The sequence below is a fragment of the Agelaius phoeniceus genome, chromosome 3 (genome assembly GCF_051311805.1).
Source record: "Agelaius phoeniceus isolate bAgePho1 chromosome 3, bAgePho1.hap1, whole genome shotgun sequence".
NCBI classification, from domain to species: Eukaryota; Metazoa; Chordata; class Aves; order Passeriformes; family Icteridae; genus Agelaius; species Agelaius phoeniceus.
Window position 1 is genome coordinate 112,352,875 of NC_135267.1, and position 18,079 is coordinate 112,370,953.

At 41.3% G+C, this 18,079-nt stretch overlaps 1 protein-coding gene across 8 annotated transcripts in view; it reads left to right on the forward strand.

The window, feature by feature from the left end:
- Window positions 1-18,079, forward strand: part of EML6 (EMAP like 6) — a 97,506-nt gene that overhangs the window by 29,484 nt on the left and 49,943 nt on the right. For all 8 annotated transcript variants that reach the window (XM_077176212.1, XM_077176213.1, XM_077176215.1 and 5 more), the window contains exons 3-8: window positions 2,156-2,315; window positions 7,927-8,025; window positions 9,079-9,147; window positions 11,680-11,865; window positions 13,681-13,816; window positions 17,279-17,480. In XM_077176212.1, coding sequence (XP_077032327.1) covers window positions 2,156-2,315; window positions 7,927-8,025; window positions 9,079-9,147; window positions 11,680-11,865; window positions 13,681-13,816; window positions 17,279-17,480 — 852 coding nt within the window. The remainder of the gene's footprint in view (window positions 1-2,155; window positions 2,316-7,926; window positions 8,026-9,078; window positions 9,148-11,679; window positions 11,866-13,680; window positions 13,817-17,278; window positions 17,481-18,079) is intronic.

Consider the following 18,079-nt stretch of genomic DNA (forward strand, 5'->3'; position numbering starts at 1 on the left):
GAGATAAGAATTGCTTTGATCATGGTTTTCTCTGCTTCTCTCAGGTTCAGAGAATGTGAATCCCACATCAGAGTGCTTTGGAATTTACAGCAGTACATTTAGCCAGGAATCCCATTGCTTTCTTTGCCTTCCCTGGAAGGAAGGGAATGGGCATTCCCAAAGCAGTCGATCTCTGCCTCTTTCCCTGCGTGTGCAGCTGCTCCTGTTGCTGTTCCCACACAGGGAAGTTCTTGTTGCATGGGGAAGTGGCTGCCAGGGCCAATGGACAGCACTGACAGCACCTGCTGCTGCTTTGATCCTTTGTTTGCATCCCAGCTCCTTAGCAAGAGGGAGTTCCTGTCCTTTTCCCTCAAACCTGGAAAACAGAGATGAATTTTCTTGGAAATTTCTTCAGCCCACCCTGCTTATATCTTGTCCTCCCTGTAGGAGGAATAGGAATTAATCCTGTAATAATGTGTTTTCTGTACCATAAATTGCTGTTGTTTGAATGCTTTGTCTCTTCTAATTGTATTTTCCCATAATATAACATAACAAGCATTTCAGTGTTTTCCAGTGGTGCAAATATTTATGTGGTTTCATTGCAAATGGTCCAGTTATGGGATGTTTGCTTAGAAAATGCACCTTCACAGTACAAAACACAGCCAATCAAGTTGATTTCCAGTTAAGGTGGCAGGGAAGGGCTTGGAAATCTTATACCCTGTGAAGACAGCACAGGACCTCTGTAACAGAGAATTTTTAATAGTTGAACACACATCAAACATATAAGTCATATGCAGGTAACAAACAGTCACCAAGAGCTGTTCTTGAAATTTGGCTTCATTTCCTTCCTCTAACCCACTGCTCTGTCTGCCAAAAATAAGCCCTTGGTTATCTAACAGCCAGACTGAACGTGGGCAGGGGGAGTGCATTGGAAAAGCTGGTGGCAGGAGATGAATGTCCTCAGCGGGGCTGGGAAATCAGACTGCTAATTTAGGTGCCAAAAATTGATATTATTCCCTAATTTTAGTCCCCCCACTGGCTGACTTCATGCATCAAAAAGGATAAAACAAATAGCAGAGACATTCAGTACAGACATGCTGATGTTTAGGAAATGTGTTCGTGCTCTTAACCCCAGAGGAGGCTCTGGTGTGTGAGACCTGCTCCATGCTAAATGGTGGCACGTGTGATTGAGTTCTGCTCTAGCAGTAAGGGAGATTAGCACAATTAATGTTTGCCTTCTGGTTCTTGAAGAAAAGTGTTCTAATTTAATTACAGCTACCACACCTTAAATTTGTGGAGCCACCTTTTATTGCCTGTGTAGGTGTAGAACTGAGGTGAATCAGCTGACACACAATATAATGTACAACTCTAGCCTGGGGAGGAAAGGAGGAATGGGCAGGGGAGATAAAACAGTTAAATTCTGCTGGAGCAGAATGTGTTCTTTTTCCATAAAATGCATGTGTCTACAAAACTTCCTTAAGCTTTTTGATTAACTTTCCCTAATAATTAGTTTTATCTGTTCCTGGGATAGCAGAAGTATTCAGCTCCCCTCAGCCACCTGGTCAGTGCCAGTTTATTAATAAGATGTTTTCTTTTTCCATGTGTAGCTCACATACTCAGCCATTGTTCAAATTTGTTTCCTGGGTAACTGTGTAAAACTGCTTTTGTATTCATATGACTTTGCAGAGAGGTTTTATTCTCATTTTCATATCTGAAGGGTTGTGAACAGACATACACGGTTTGATTCTGGTGAAACAATTTACTTCTGTGTCTGTTCTGAGATTGCTGTGTTTGAACATTTAAAGATGAGAGGATTTCTTGTGCGTATTTCTAATAATGAACAATATCATTATTCAGCCTCTGGTCCATATTTCAGAATATTTGAGCTGATGTGCAAAAGAGGATAATTAGTAGAAAATCATCCATTACAAACCTGTGAAAGACTAAGATCTGAGTCTGTGTTCAATCAGCTTATCAATCAAAAGTATTTAAAAATTCTCTGGTTATGCTTTTCCTTTTTCTAGTTAAAATATTATTACATGATAAATTGCATTCTGCACTCACTGTGTCAGTCTCAGCAAAACATTTTAAGTAAATACCAGAATCAGCTGGGTTTTGAAGACAGCTGCTGTGATCATGCCCAAAGTGTGTTCTAACTGAAGTGTGTTGTTTGCAGCCTTGCAGTTCATCCAGATAAAACCTTGGTAGCCACAGGGCAGGTTGGGAAGGATCCCTACATTTGCATCTGGGATTCCTACCGTGTCCAGACCGTGTCTGTCCTGAAGGATGCGCACACGCACGGCGTCGCCTGCCTGGCCTTCGACTCGGACGGCCAGGTCAGTACAGCTCAGCTGTAGCTCTGCTTCACTGACAGATGCACCTTAAATGTTTGGTGTTTCAGCAGCTCCAGGTCAGTACAGCTCCTCCTCTGGGCCCTGAACTCAGCTGTAGTTCTGGGTCTCTGAGAGATGCTCCTTAAATGTTTGGTGTTTCAGCAGCCACAGGTCAGTACAGCTCCTCCTCTGGGCCCTGAGCTCAGCTGTAGTTCTGGGTCTCTGAGAGATGCTCCTTAAATGTTTGGTGTTTCAGCAGCTCCAGGTCAGTACAGCTCCTCCTCTGGGCCTGAGCTCAGCTGTAGTTCTGGTCACTGAGAGATGCTCCTTAAATGTTTGGTGTTTCAGCAGCCACAGGTCAGTACAGTTCCTCCTCTGGGCCTGAGCTCAGCTGTAGTTCTGGTCACCGAAAGATGCTCCTTAAATGTTTGGTGTTTCAGCAGCTCCGGGGCTGCACTGTTGGAGCTCCTGTTACAATTGAGTTGTGGTTGCTGTTCAAGGCCTTGGTTTGTATTGTAATTGTAATTGCAGTAGGAGGACTGCAAATGCAGCCTTGCACAGGAGGTGCTTTTGGGATGAAATCACAGCCTGGCATCCCAGTGGAGTGGAGGCATTGGGTGTTGGACAGGTATCCAGAGCAGAAATGCCCCTTTGTGGCTTAACTGCAATGGCTTCACCATGTACTTGTCACCTGCTGTCCACAGAAATCAGTTCCTGGCAAAGCCCTCAGAACCCTGCAGCTTTTCTGGCAGAAGAACTGCACTAATCTCACTGCTGGGAGAGTCTCCTTGGCTGGGGTGCACAGGCAATTTAATTGAATAATGGCATTAGGACACACAGTGTGGCTTTCTACAATGTGATTAGTCGAGATGATATCTTGAAACAAAATTTATAATATAACTAAATGGTGGGCTGTTCCCAGCTACACACGATTTTTTTTCTCTCTGGCATGTTAAAAGCTTTAGGCAAATAGACCTAAAATTCATTTGTACCTGAAAAATATTTCACAGAGCTTTATAAATAAATTTCTGGCTGTGAAATTTTTGTCATAATTGATGACAATTTTGTCCTGATGAGTTTCCTGATGTAATACTTACTCTAAAGTATTTTTAGGAATGCTTAGATTAGCTGATACCAAAAACCTCAGACAAGAAAGCCCTCAGATCAACAGAACAAAATTCCTAATGGTGTAATATTTTTTAAAGATATTGTTAATTCAGAAATAAATACTTTTCATTTTTTCCCCCTCATGTTTAACTTCATAAGACTGGTGGTTAAACCTTTTTTTAAAAGGTATTTCAGCATCTCATGGGAGTGAAGGCTCATGAGCCCGGGGGGTGTTTGAGGTCCTGAAGGCCCTGATGAGTGCTTGCTGTTATTAAAATACAAACTCACTGCCAGGTTGACCTTGCAGAACAATGACAATTCCCTTTCTGGAAGTGCTTGAGAAATTGCAGTTTATTCTGGAAATAAAAATTTGCATTGAACACTTTAATATCTGGAGAAGGACCACTGCTGGAGAACATGAATATGGATAATGCATCTTGGCTTTCTGCTGCTCTTCCTGGCTTTGCAGGAGAGGCTGAGCCAGAATTAAGGGGCATGGGAGGAAGTCTGTGAGTATTTGGATCTCAGAGCTGCTGGCAGTTCTGGTTTGTTTAGTCAGCATTCCCCAGGGAGCTGGTGTCTGTCACAGGGCAAGCAGACACTGCTTGCACCTCCCAGTGCAAAGCTTTCCTTCTTTTATATCCAAGGGCTGTTCAAAGCCAGGGAAGATCTGTATTTCAGCCCCAAAACACAAATAAATGCAGCAATCAGGAGTGGTACAGATGCAATAAGAACTGTATTCTTTTCACTGCTAGTTCTGCCAGCTCTCCACTTCCTGAATAAAAGTAGGCAGGGGCAAAGCCCAGGTGACTCTGCTGCACTCCCAGAGTGGATCTCCATGGGTTCAGCTCAGCTCTGTGTGTGCTCCTGTGCAAGAGCTGCTCCATGTGCAGGGATCTCAAACAGGGCCACCTCACCTCTCTCTGAGCCCAGTTAATTCACTTTTCCTGAACCAGAAATTCTGGCATATCTGTTCCTTTTGGATGAATGAGTGGGGAATTATTCCTCCTGGCCAGACTGGAGGTGACCCTGCACGGAGACAGAGCAGTTGTTCTGCAGTGCCTCCCTGGCCTCGTGTTCCACAGGGTGGGGAATGCAGATTTGTTATGGTTCCTAATAAATGGAGATCATCAATACCCAGGGGAGAGCTTGAATGCTTCCTTTGTTTATGCACCTTCAATACAGTTTCTGGAGACAAAGAGAGTCAGAGTGAATTTCCTACTTTCTGTTACCTGTGTTTAATACAGTCCTGATGGGAGCTGAATTTCTTGCAGAAGTGTTGCTATTTAAAAATACATATTTTAGTCTGGGCTTTTTCTGTCTGAGCAGGAGCTGCCGTTTGGCAGGAGGGAAACTGCACTCGGTTCAAACATTTAATGAGGAGCTGTCATTTTGCCTGTAATTAAAAATGTCTTCTCTTCAATCAGGAGTTAACTACAGTTTCTCCTTGAAAGTACTAACATCTCCTCTTCACAGAATTACCTACAAAGCAGATGCCTCATCCTGAACTATTTTATCAATGCCCCCCAGCTCAATTTCTGCTTTGAGTTATTTCAGATTAACCCTTTCTAAAAATATTTTTAATGGAGTGGGAATGGCACTGCCATAATGCATACACACCTAATGAAAAAATTTAAAGTGCAGCACTAGGCTTCTTTAGCCAGATCTTCCAAATCTGTATAGATTTAAAAATAATTGTTTAATTATGTGCCTAAACTACTTGGCAGATATTTTCTTCTGGCAGTTCTGGGAATTCTCTTAATAGAATTCTGTCATATTCCCTTCCAGAAGGAGAAATAAAAGTTTGTTTCAACCAAAAAGGAAATTCAGCATTATCACTTTGGTGCTGGCAGGAGGCCTTCCTCAGCAGGCCAAGGTTAAAAGAAAATATCAAGTACTTGTTAGTTTCTCATAGTGCTTTCCCTGCTGATACCAAAGTCAGCTAAAGAATAAACTTTCTAACACAATTTGAAGTTTTAGAAAGCTGCCATTCCTTACTCCAGCACTGGACACACTTGGAGTGATTTTTTTTTCTCTCTAATCAAATGTGTGTTGTGAAACTCTACAACAGGTCATTTATTCCCTCTTGATCAGACATATAACAATATATTTCCCAGCTAATACATAAACACCACTTTCCCCAGAACTAATTTCTGTGCCTCTGCCCCTTGCTGGAGCTCCTTTTGTGGTCCTGGAGGGGTCTCTGGGGGCTGCTCTCACTGAGAGCCCTCAACATGACCTGCCTTGGACTTCTCAGGGCATGCACTGGTGTCCCTTGATACAGAACTGCCACAAGCTCCCCTCAGGTTCCACAGTATCTGTTTATCCACTGGTTCCAGCCACCTTTAATTTCCTGTGTGCCTTTTATATTCTTTATCTAATTTGCTGGTTAGTAGCTGTGCTCTATTTTGCAGTCTCAAGGGAACTGAACATTTCTATTCTCCATGTTGTCTGTCAAGTCCCCCTTTTCTTGAGACTCTCTTTTTTAGACAAGTCTCAATGCTTCATTTTCTGTACAAAGTGTTACAACTGTAACATTGAATTAAATTGCTTTCTAAAATCAAGGGAGTATAATTGCAGATTGTCCTGCACTCCCTGGATGGAAAAAGCTCTCTTGGCCCTAACTCTTCCCTGTGGTTGTTGCCAAAGTACCCTGAGGGGAGGCATTTAGGAAGCCATGGATAGGCATTGTCTGCACATATGAAATAGGTGCCATTCCCAGTACTAAGGTCTGATTTCCATTTCCCACTGTTGGGCTCCTGTGTGAGATTCTTCTGTGTCCTCAGGGCCACTGGGCCACAGGAGTTTCTCAGTGGCCCTGCAGCTGGGAGTGCTGTAACACTGACACTGACCAGCTCCTGAGTTCTGTTGACATTTTGAGTAATGTTAAAACGCAGAAATCCTTTCACATTGGGACTTCCTGCAAAAACCAGAATTTTATTTAATTGTTCCACTCTACAAACTTCTTGAACTCTCCCTTCACAGCTCCATTATGAGTCAGAGCCTATTGACAGAGTTCTGCCCTCCCAGGAGGGTGAACCCTCCTGAGGAACCTTGTTCCTCCCAACAGTATCTGAGCACATGTCCAGATTGCCCTGTGAAAACCTTGTGTTCCTCTAGGAACATTTAAATTCTCTATATTTTTATTCACATGGAGGGAGGCTGGACTCAGAGGAACTTGTGGTATAAGTCTGTAAATGGTGGTGGTGGTGAGGGGTGTTGAGTTGGGTTTTTGGAGGGTTTTTGTTTTGTTCTTGTTTTCATTAATACCACATTGCTTGGTGCATTTTCTGGAGGGACAGTGGTTGAGTTCTGCATTATTCACTAGGCAAGTTTTGCATCAGGGTAATGCCTGTTGTCATCTCTCATTAAACCAAAGTCCCAAGCCATCAATTTCAGTCCTCTAAATCAAGAAAGTGTAAGTGCTGGGACAGTGAGGGGTGTGTGACCCTGGTGCAGTTAATGCAGAGGCTGTCCAGGGGCTCTCCCAGGAGGGAAGGTGTGCACTCGTATTTACACTCAGGAATGGGATGAAAAGGCCTCGAGTACCTGCTCCCTGAATTATTGCTACAGAATGAAACTGGACCCTTCTGGTCCTCTATGAGCAGTTATTTCCTCTCTCTGTTATTCAGTTATTGAGACCTTTATTGCATTTAATATTTTTCCTAATACAGCATTTTAGAGGAGTCTGTGGTAATGACACTTATTTTCTTTGCCTGCTCAGTCCTTTTGTGTTATCACAGACAGTTCCAGATTTTAAACAATTTGCTTACTCAAAATTTGAGCCCATTTTTTTATGAAGTTCATGTAAAATGGACAAAATTAGGACAGTCCCTGGAAGGGAAAAGACCTGCAACTTCCACAGTGATGGCTGATCTTCTGGACATGTCACAGATGGATGCACTCTGCTTTTTCCCTGCCAGAATGCTGCCTCCATTTTATTATGTTCTTTTTATTTCGTCCATTATTGAGATGGGAAAATTATTAAGTTCTTTAATTGGTGGCCAATAAAACTTTAATTGAGCTTGGTTATTAGTTCATTGTTTTGGTTATTTTAACTGGTGATGTGATACACTAAGCAATAAAAAGGCAATTATTAAAAGTACATCCAGTTCTGGTTCTAAAGCTCAACAAAATGAGCATAATGAACAAAGCAGTAGTTGGAACTAGTGAAAGCTTTTATTTCCCTTTCACTTTTATTATCAGATTAATAAATGAAAATGCTAGAGGTGTGCACCTGAAACAAGCACCTCAGATGTTTCAGGGTAAGAATTGCATGTGGAACATTGCTGGCCTGAAATCAATAACCTGACCTTTTAGAGAAGATGAGACATTTCAGTGCTCTCTCCAGTGGGTAAATGTTGAGTGTGAATCTCTTTGCTTTTGCAATGTGGTTCAAACCCAGGTCACATGTGGGAAAATCCATTTGTGCACATAATCCTGGGAGCTACAGCAAAATGATTTGGGCTTGATTTCCTGTTAACTGGATTGTGTTGTTTCTCCTCAGCGTTTGGCTTCCGTGGGACTGGATGCCAAAAACACAGTGTGTATTTGGGACTGGAAGAGAGGAAAGCTCCTGGCAACAGCTACAGGCCACTCTGACAGGGTAATGTATGGAGGCGTTCCTGGATTCTCTCTGGGAGCTGCACAGGTCTTTCAAAAGGCATTTTTGTTTCTGTTAGGTTAATCCAAAGGTAATTTTGGTCTTTCTACCAGGCTTTTAAAATACCGGACAAGATATTTATTCCTTCTCATTGGGCCAGACCTAGCACAAGGCTCTGTTAGTAAGCCTAGGGAGGAAATACCTTGTACCTACACACTGAGTAGGATGATCTGTAGCTCTTCATAGGAGATGTGAAATGAGTGCTCCATGGACAAAAATCATCTTGTCTCTGAGTGTTTCAAAAAGACAATTTATTCTGAGGGCAAATTTAGTTACATCCCTTTCAGTTTTCCTTAAGACAGTTATCTGTAGAAGAGACTTGATTGAGATAAATATTTCTTTTATATATGTTAGCTTCAGGTAAAGGATCATAACTTAAATAAAGAAGAGAACTGATGAGGTATAAGTTTACAGTGTTATTCAGGATTAGAAAATGTTTTACCACGTTTAGCATAAGCAAAATACCTCCCTGACATATATAAGCACATGGGTGCATACATTAAAATAAATTATGGACACATTCTGACAACTTGTATGTATATTATCATATTATAACATGATTTGCATCTGTGAAAGTTTTGCTGCTGACCTCAGTAAGTGCAAGATCAGGTTTCAGATAATCAGAATTCTCCAGGACATAGGCTGCAAGTACTAAAATCCTAGTTCCTGTAGACTTTCCCAACCAGAAAAAGGAGCTTCTCCACAGAAGAGGGAGTGGGAAAAAATGCCTATGGAAATATTGTTTATTAGTAACATCCTGGAGCTGGAAAGGATTGGCAGTGGGGAACAGGGATGAAGTGTGTTGACAGAACTATGTGAGGAACCCTCTGTGTTTGCCTTTGATTACAAAGAGTTCCAAATTTATCTGTATAGGGTTCCTTCATTTTTAGTAATGTGTTCCAACAGAAATTATGGCTAAGCACTGGTAAAAGCAAGCTGAACCTAGATGCCATTACTGAATAGGTTAAAATATCAGCTTAATATATTTCTTAACAGATATTTGATATTTCCTGGGATCAATATCAGCCAAACAGAATTGTCAGCTGTGGAGTAAAACACATAAAGGTAAAGAGCTTTCATTGTTTACTTGGAAAAAGTACTTGCACACAAAAAAAGTCTGTGTTCTTACCTGATGAGGACTTGAAATATAGGACAGATTATATTTTTCTTTCTTTATGTGAACATTTTGCAGAATGTTTTGTTTGAAGCCAGTTCAGACATTCGGCAGTGCCTGAGCTGCAGATTACCTGAACAAGAAAGTCAGCAAGATTCCTTGATGTAATTTTCATCATTATATACTTACAGTTTTGGGTCTTCTACCCTCTCCATTCCACTCTAATGGTCTCAGCCTTCAGGGGTTTCCCTCATCCAGCATCACAAAGGGGTCACTGTGCAGCTGTAGGAGGAACCAAGGTAAAAGGTGAACAGAATGACCTCCTGCACTTGGGCTTCTCATGTAACACCAGTGAGAGCTGTGCAGGGCCTGCAGAGACAAAACTCTGGTGCCCCACTATTTGCTCTTCTGAGTCACCCTTTATGGAAGTGTTTGAAATGGAAACCTACATATATAATCCATGTTTTGGATAAAACATTCTTATGACTTTGGAAAGCTTAGAAACAAATCCTTGTCTGCCAATATCCCTTTCAGGTTTCTGTTTTTCTCCTGTCTCCTCACAAACATTCCTAACAGATGGCAATTATTTCACATGACTGGGGTGGGAAGAGCTTTAACTAGAAGTTTAGGAAACCAGTTAATATCTCTAGTTCTGGTTCCTGAGAAGCTCGTGCCCTTAAACCACCACTGCTTCAAACTGTGGGTGGTTTTGGCAGCAGTGATACCATCTGTTGTGTTCTGCAAGCTGTTTTCCTAAACCTGTGTTTGTTTGGCACCTGTCTTCTCTTTAAAACGGCCATAATCACCCTGAACACAGAGAATACCAGGCATTGGAAATACATGCAGATAAAGGGATGCCAAAAATAGTCAAAAAGCAGCATGGAGGGGAAATTGCTCTGTGTTCCCCTCCAGTGGTGCTCCAGCAGCTCCTTGGTACGAGGCTGTGGGAATGTGATAATAACAGCTCTGAAGGAATTGTATCACTGTGGGAACTGGGCTGTTTATTCTTCCATCAGTCCAGTTCTGCTGGCTCATTTGGCTGAGCAGGAATTAGAAGCTGAGGTAAAGCTCAAGAATCTCTCCCTGAGCTCAGATCCTCCCTCCACCCTTCTGACACTGCTGCCTCAGTGTTAGAGAACTCCATCCTTCTAGCACTCCTTCCTCAGCTGACCAGAAGGGAGGAGAATTTAGAATTTAGGTTTTACTCAATGAATGAGAGCCCTGGGGACAGTATTCCCCCTGCCTTCTAAATTGGCTGATGTTATGAGGCAAAGGGAATATTTAATTGAATTAACAGAGAAGGAGCTGAAATAAAAAATCTTGATCCAAGGATTTTCTGGAATAAAGAATTTTAGAAAAATACCTAAAAATTTGGCTGTAGGCAAATGAAGTGGGAAAAGAAGGAAGTGATGAATCCATGTCAGACACATCAGTATTCCTGTCCAGTGTCTGTCCAGTGTCTGCCAGATGACAGAGCAGGGGTGGCTCCACTGACACACTGTGCTGTGCTGCACCCCAGAGATTTGCTGTTCTGTATCTGCACCTGTCCAGAACATCCTGGTGCTGACAGGACTGGAGATTTCAGCACTTCTCTTGCACATCTCTCATTGATATTCTCTTTATTCTGCCTTCCTCAGAAGGTCTGGTCCTTGAGGGGGAGCTGAGTACACAAACTCTGGTTTCTGCTTGATAAATGATACTTATTTAAATTTAAAAAAGCACTCTTATTAAAAAACAAATACTCTGGTATTTCTAGCACACCTCCAAAGACAACCTTCTGAGACAAACTTTCTGTTTTCTTTGCTCTTTTTCTCTTCCCCAGTCAGTCTTGGATTCCTTTTTGCAGAATGTTAATGACTTTGGGGTGGCAGCTGGAAGTCCCCTTTCCTCACTTGGGAACCTGTTACTCTGGGAGAAAGGGAGTTATTTCATGTACAAGTGTTTGCAGTCCCCATGAGCAGATGGTTTCTCAGTAACTGTGACTATATTTGAGGGGCAGAACTCTTTCAGTGCTCTGGAGAAGGACAGAAATGTCTGCTCCAGCACACAGGTTTTGTAAAATAAAGTATTTTATCACTTCAGTGCTGTAGCTGTGTTTTGCAGATGAGAAAAATGGGATTTACTGGGTTTAAAAAAAAATGGGTTTAAAAACATGTACTTGTCTGGACAGCATTTCCCAGCAAAACCAGATCAAGGAGAGAATGAGAAGGGGCAGTGTGGCAGTAGTGAGGCAGCATTGAACCTCACCCCCTCAAGCAGTTTGATCCTTTGTTTTGGATTTAGATGTTCCATATTTGCCTGGATCTTTCCTTGGTAAATGGGCAGGCTTTGGAGTAGTGGATGTTCTGATAGGACTGAAGGAATCTCTTCAGTGCCTGCCCAGACACTGCTCTGTCAGGATGTGTGTCTGAGATCTGCACACTGATGTGAAAAACCAGAAATTCTGCAGAAACCTCTCCTGATCTGCCATTTACATTTCACAGTTTTGGACACTGTGTGGAAACGCCCTGACAGCAAAGAGAGGAATATTTGGTAAAACAGGAGATCTCCAAACAATCCTGTGTTTAGCCTGTGCTAAAGAAGACATCACCTACTCTGGGGCTTTAAATGGGGACATCTATGTTTGGAAAGGGCTCAACCTGGTGCGCACAATTCAAGGAGCACACAGTGTAAGTGGTGTTTTCTATCTGTTTGATAAGGAGCTGCTCATTGAATTGAAAAACTTCCTGAAGGCTTAGCTACAAAGATTTCCTTCTGTTTCGGGTCAGAAGCATGTCTGAGGTTGTTCAGCAATTAAGAACTTAGATGTAATGTTGTGTTTGTTGACATGTTGCCAACAGATGCTGAGCTGATAGTGCCAGCACTGCTGGTATTTATAGCCTCTATCTAACCAAGTAAGCCAAGCCTCAAATGAAGTCTGTACCCCTAAAGTTTCACAGATTGAGTAGCTTCAGTTACGATCAGTTTACTTAAAAATAGTTGATAAGCAGATTATCTAGGCTTAAATAGAATTTTCCCATTGAAATCCCCAATGCTGGAGACTGACTCCTCAGAAGAGCTTCAGTGTGGAGCAAGCCTGTTGAATTTGGGAGTTTCAGCCATACTCCAGCCATACTCCAAAGAGTTTACTCCAATTGCCTCCATAACACACACCCACAAACCACCACCCCCAGTCTGGAGCTCTCATAATTACAGAGTGAAAGGGGGACGTGCAGGATTGTGTTAGATTTCTAACCAGTCTAATACAATTAATTTCTCTCTGGTTTTCAAATAGGGATTCCATGTCTTATTTCAAATGAGGACTGCTCCCATTTGGAATATGACTGTGGGTGATGGCATTCTGATGTGGGGTTTTTGGAACAAAAGGAAATGACAATTTTCTTTAGAAAATGGTATGACATTTAACACTTGTTACTATAGTTTTGTTCTAGAAAGAGCACTGCAACAATAATAGGTTTTTTCTGATCTCCCAAAATTAGTTATGGTGACAGTTCATCAGGATTTTTAGGACCTCTTCAAATGAGATCTAAGGATTGATTATTTACAAAAGTACTCCCTAATTTATGAAAGCAGAGAGACTGGAGTCAGTGGGACATTCTACCTGAGCAACTACCATGAAACTGCAACTGCAATAACACAGGAATGTCTTTGGCAAACAATAACCCCCTGTATTATGGTAGCAGAATTCTGTTTGCAGAATTTTACTTAGGTTCATTAAAATGATTAAATACAACCTCTTTATACATAATGTGATTAATTATGGAGTTTGCCATTGCTAACATGTGATCTCTATGTAATTAATAATTAGAAATATTAATTTATGAAGACATTGCACAAGGCCACTTTGAAAATGGAGGTCTTCTCTCCATTGTATTTATCTCCATGCAGTTCAACTTATCTCCTAACCAAGGTTTTCCTGATAAAATACTGGCTCAGCAGGCATTCCTTGAACTATTCCAAGGTAGTTCAGCAGTCATTAATCATGAGGCATTTTCAAAACCAAGGAGAAATTCAAGCTGTCATAGAAACTTGTTTTCAACAAAGAGAATGAATTGACACTCTTTCAGTTCCTGTCAGATCCCAAATGATGTCTGAACTGAATTCATGATGAATGTCTCAGTCACCTCTGCTCCTGTAAGAACATTTGTATTGCTTGTTTGCTTGGTTTTGTTTATCACGGGCAACTCTTTACTTTAAGTGCTCCACTAGTTCTTCAATTGTCCTTGTCATAATATTACCAAAGCTAAATGTGAAGTTCTGCAGATAGGCTGTGTCACTGCTGTTTGGACTAAGGTTTCTACATAAACCAGTCGAGTGGAGCACTTGAAATAAAAGCTGTGTTTGCTGGTTTGCTTTCTGGATGGGCAACACTTCTGTGCCCAGCAGTTTCTGGCCTTCAACAAGAGTCTGTTTGAAAATGTTTGCTTTGTGTGTTTAAATTGCTTGTAAAGACCTTTAAAACTTGGGCTGCTGTTGGTTGACAGGCTGGAATTTTTAGTATGTATGCCTGTGAAGAAGGCTTTGCCACTGGAGGGAGAGATGGCTGCATTCGGCTGTGGGACACTGAGTTCAAACCAATCACTAAAATTGATCTCAGGGAGACTGAGCAAGGATACAAAGGTAATGAGCTATTCCTTTAATGGTTTTTCACACATCTGGATAATGGATTGTGACAGCATTTAATGTGAAGCATGGATGACTCTGCATACTGCTGATATTTTTACCTAATGGCTATATTTATTTTGGATCTGTGTTCCCTTCCCTCTCTGACAATTCTGTAACCTGTGGAGTGTTCCATGGTTCATGGTATAAACACAGGGATGAAATCACTGCTCCCCACCATGCAAATGCAAGAAGATAAGTGAGAACTAACTAATCACCTTAAGATGGGAGAATGAAGTTAGTCAATCCTTAATTAATTAATTAATTGCAATTCATTTAACAAATTGAGATTTTTGGAACCTAATACTCAGAGATGCTGACCATCTGAATGCTCTACTCATGCACTTGGAATGGTAGCACTTGGCAGATTTGTTGGAGAGAATGTTATTAAATTGGTGATAATCACATTTGTTGAATCTAATCCTGCTTCCTGTGAGCTCAGTCATCACTTTATTTTATGGTTTGAAGCACTTGGATCACAATGCACACTTTATCAAGGGTGTAGTGTTCACTCATAGAATTTAGCCCTCAAAAAGACACCCAAGCAGCAGTCCCTGTGCTCTGCACTCCTGCCTTTATGTAGTTTTTTGCAGCCTCAATCATGATGTTTAGCATGAATTTCAAGAAAACAGTAGCAACAAATAACCAAAAATCAAAGATCTTGGGCAAGTGCAAGCTGCCTTTGAGGCTACTCCCAGCCTCTGCAAGTGGGGTTTCACTTTCAGTTGTCATTGGCACTGATGAATTTAAGCGCATCTGAAGCCTCGAGCAGTGGTGGAGCCTTAATGCTTACCTGGGAGCTTCTGTCCCTCCCTTCCAGTTATTGTTCCAAAGCATTTTGCAAAGGCATTGTCTGTCAAACAAACCCTGAGAGCAGATAATCTTTCTTCAGGTGCAATGTGTTCACAGAGAACATTGCCTTTCCCACATCCAAAGGTTTGTTTGTATTCTAAATCAATGTTTGTATTCTAACAATGTCCATCTTCCACCAAATTCCAATCGGAATTCCATTGGTGTGGTCACTGGTATGTACCAAGATGAATGTCAGAACTTCAGTATGAATTTAGCTAAGTCATAAAATGGCATTAGAAAAATTAAAAGCTGTTGGAAGTGGACAGGAAAATAAATTAGGATTAATTTAACTTTCTCAGGAGATGAGAATATTTTATTTATGTGACCAATATTTCACTGCATTATGTATTTGGTTCCAAAAAATGTGAAAATGATGATGTGGGTGACCTTGACTGCATGACAAATGGATTTTTTAATTCATTCACATCTCACAGCATCCAGATCTATTATCCAAACTTTTTTCATGTACTGGAACAGAAAATACAAACCCTGCAAGCAATTGACCAGAGGGTACTACCAAATTGATCAGCCTGCTGAGATGGTGTTTTTGAGCTTGTGGTTGGTAAAATTCCAGCTGCAAAGTAGGGATCAAATTTGTGGAATAAGATCAAGTTCTTTTGAAGTTATACAAAGCAAAATTCTATTGGTTTGGGTTTGGGGAGGAGGAATGTCTTTTTTTTAATAATCTATTTTGATTAAAGTAGAGAAGTGTGATAAATGGGCACAAGCCATTTAAATTCACCATTAAAATTTTATTTGAGTGTGCAAAAAAGTAAAGCACTGGAAAAAGGAATAAACCAGCTTCAGTCACAGGAACCCCTTGACTAATGTGAAAAACACCAGTCACTTGTTTTTAAGATTTTAAAAGTTTAATAGTAATAAAATGGTTATAAAAATAGTAATACTTTTAGAGTAATAACAATTTGGACAATTTGAATTAGGACAATATGAGACAATAGAGACAAAGATTGTGGATGTCCAGGTACCTTTTTCTGGGCAGCACAAGCCCGAAAAAGGACCCAACCCACGTTAACAGAGGATTAACCCTTAAAGCAACAGCCTGTTGCATATTCATACACCTCATACATGATGCATAAATTCCATTCAAACACAGGATTCTGTCTGGGCAGTGTCAGCTTCTTCCTCTGAATCCTGATGGCATCATCCTGCCCCAGTGAGGCAGGAAGAAGTTCATTTCTTCTGATAATGGAGCAATAAATTCCCTTTCTCTGAAAGATTTAGGTGTCCTGTGGCTGCTATCTCAGTGCAAGTTCTTTCTTTAGAAAAAAAGGATCCTACATAGCAAAGTTTCTATTTTAACATTTTGTTATAACCTAAACTATATTTAACACCCTACTTAAGAGAATTAATACATCATTACTTTCTAACACAACGCATATAATATTCATTTTAATATTTGCAAAAAGCCACTCATAAAATATGCATTTTTCACAACTAATATAAAATTTAGATCTTTAAATCCTGTGAAATGAAGCTGGTTTTTAAATTCCCAAGGTGTGCAGCAAGCACGTTTTCCTAGGATTGAGCTTTCTCTGTGTGCCAAATGGAGAAAATCTGACAGATCTACCTTGAGCTTTGAATCAGCTGGGATGTTCTGTGTGACCCCAGTGCCCAAGATGTCATCTGGGAATGACCTCTGTGTTATAAATAAGAAGCTTGACTAGGCCAATATTCAAGCAGCAATCAATTTATTAATTGATATGGCAAAGTATGAGCAATACAGCGCTGGGTACAGTGGGGGAAGTTTTCCCTCCAGCTGCACACCCATAGTTGAGGCTTACAGGTATTTATAGGGGTACTCATCAGCTTTCTCAGCAGTTTCTATTCCCAATATTTACTCATCAGCAGTTTTTATTCCGCATTTTTCACGTCACAGTTCTGTACACTATTGTGATTTAGTTTTTCTCAGGATGTATCCCAAAAGGAGTATCCCCAGATGGTGGTGGTCTGGTTTCTGAAAGAAGGAAGATGAATCCCATCTGGTGAAGTCCAGCTCCCCAGATGTGGGTCCACCTTTTAATTGCAAGGACTATAAATCTCCTAACAGTGATGTCCAGCTTCCCTTGGTCAAAACTATAAATCCTTGAGTTGATGTTCATCTTCCTTTCTCAAGCTGTTTTTCTCATGAGATAAGCACGTTTCCTTTATTGATATTCCAAAGCTGTAGTTTCAAGGGTACAAGCAATATTCTAAAATTATACTTCAAAAGGTTATTATTGCAGAACTCTTTAAGGCTTAGCTACAAGCAAAGAGCAACATCCTTAATGCTTTAATTCCAATGCTCCTAATCAACTAAGGTTAATTGTGAGCAAAAGATAGGGTCAAAGGCCTTCTTCCATGCTTTACATTCTTCAGTTATTATTAGAATTTGTCTTTATAACTGTCCCATGGTCGGTTTCCACACATATCACAATCACAAATACACACATTGCCTGTATGTACCTGACACGAAACACAGCTTTGTATTTCACATCTGGGATTCCAGCAGTGTTGGCTGTGCCCCCCTGGCACAGCTGGCACTGAGGGCAGCTCCCGCTGTGCCCCCAGGCCTGTCCATCCGCAGCGTGTGCTGGAAAGCCGACAGGCTCCTGGCAGGGACTCAGGACAGCGAGATCTTCGAGGTGCTGGTGAGGGAGAGGGACAAGCCCATGCTGATCATGCAGGGCCACTGCGAGGGAGAGCTCTGGGCCCTGGCCGTGCACCCCAAGAAGCCTCTGGCGGTCACCGGCAGCGACGATCGCTCCGTGCGGTAAGGCTGCACTCGCTTTCTTCATTTCATTACTGCACATGCACCCTAAGTTGTAATGGATTCATTTGACTGGCTGGCCTTATGGTAAGACTCTGTTAAACAATATCCACCCCCTGTCACTGTTGTTCCGAGACTGAGGCAGGAACAGGCGAGAGGCAGGATCGTAGAAAAGGCAAAGAAGGCTTTATTCAAAAGAACCACGTGGTTTTTATAGAGTGGTATGATAGGTTCTATTCTATTGGATAACCAACAAAAACATCTTCCTCACACACTGTCCTTGAGAGGAACAGAGAAACGAAGTAGAAAAACACCACCTGCAAATTATTTGTACTCAAAGAGTTATCACTTCTTTCCAACTCCCTAAAATTTCTCACAAGCCGCTGTGAGAAACGCTTGCCATTTCTCTCTCTCTGTCCCATGGCATCCACACCCCCCCACCCCCGTATTTTTCTTAGTAACTTTGATTTTTCTCTTCAGTTTGAGTGCTGCACATCATGTAAAAATAATCCGAATTTATGTTCAAAATGTGTTGGATTTATATCTTCTGCTTGTATTATTGATTAAGTCCTGCTGTGTACAGGGGATCTAAATGGGAAATG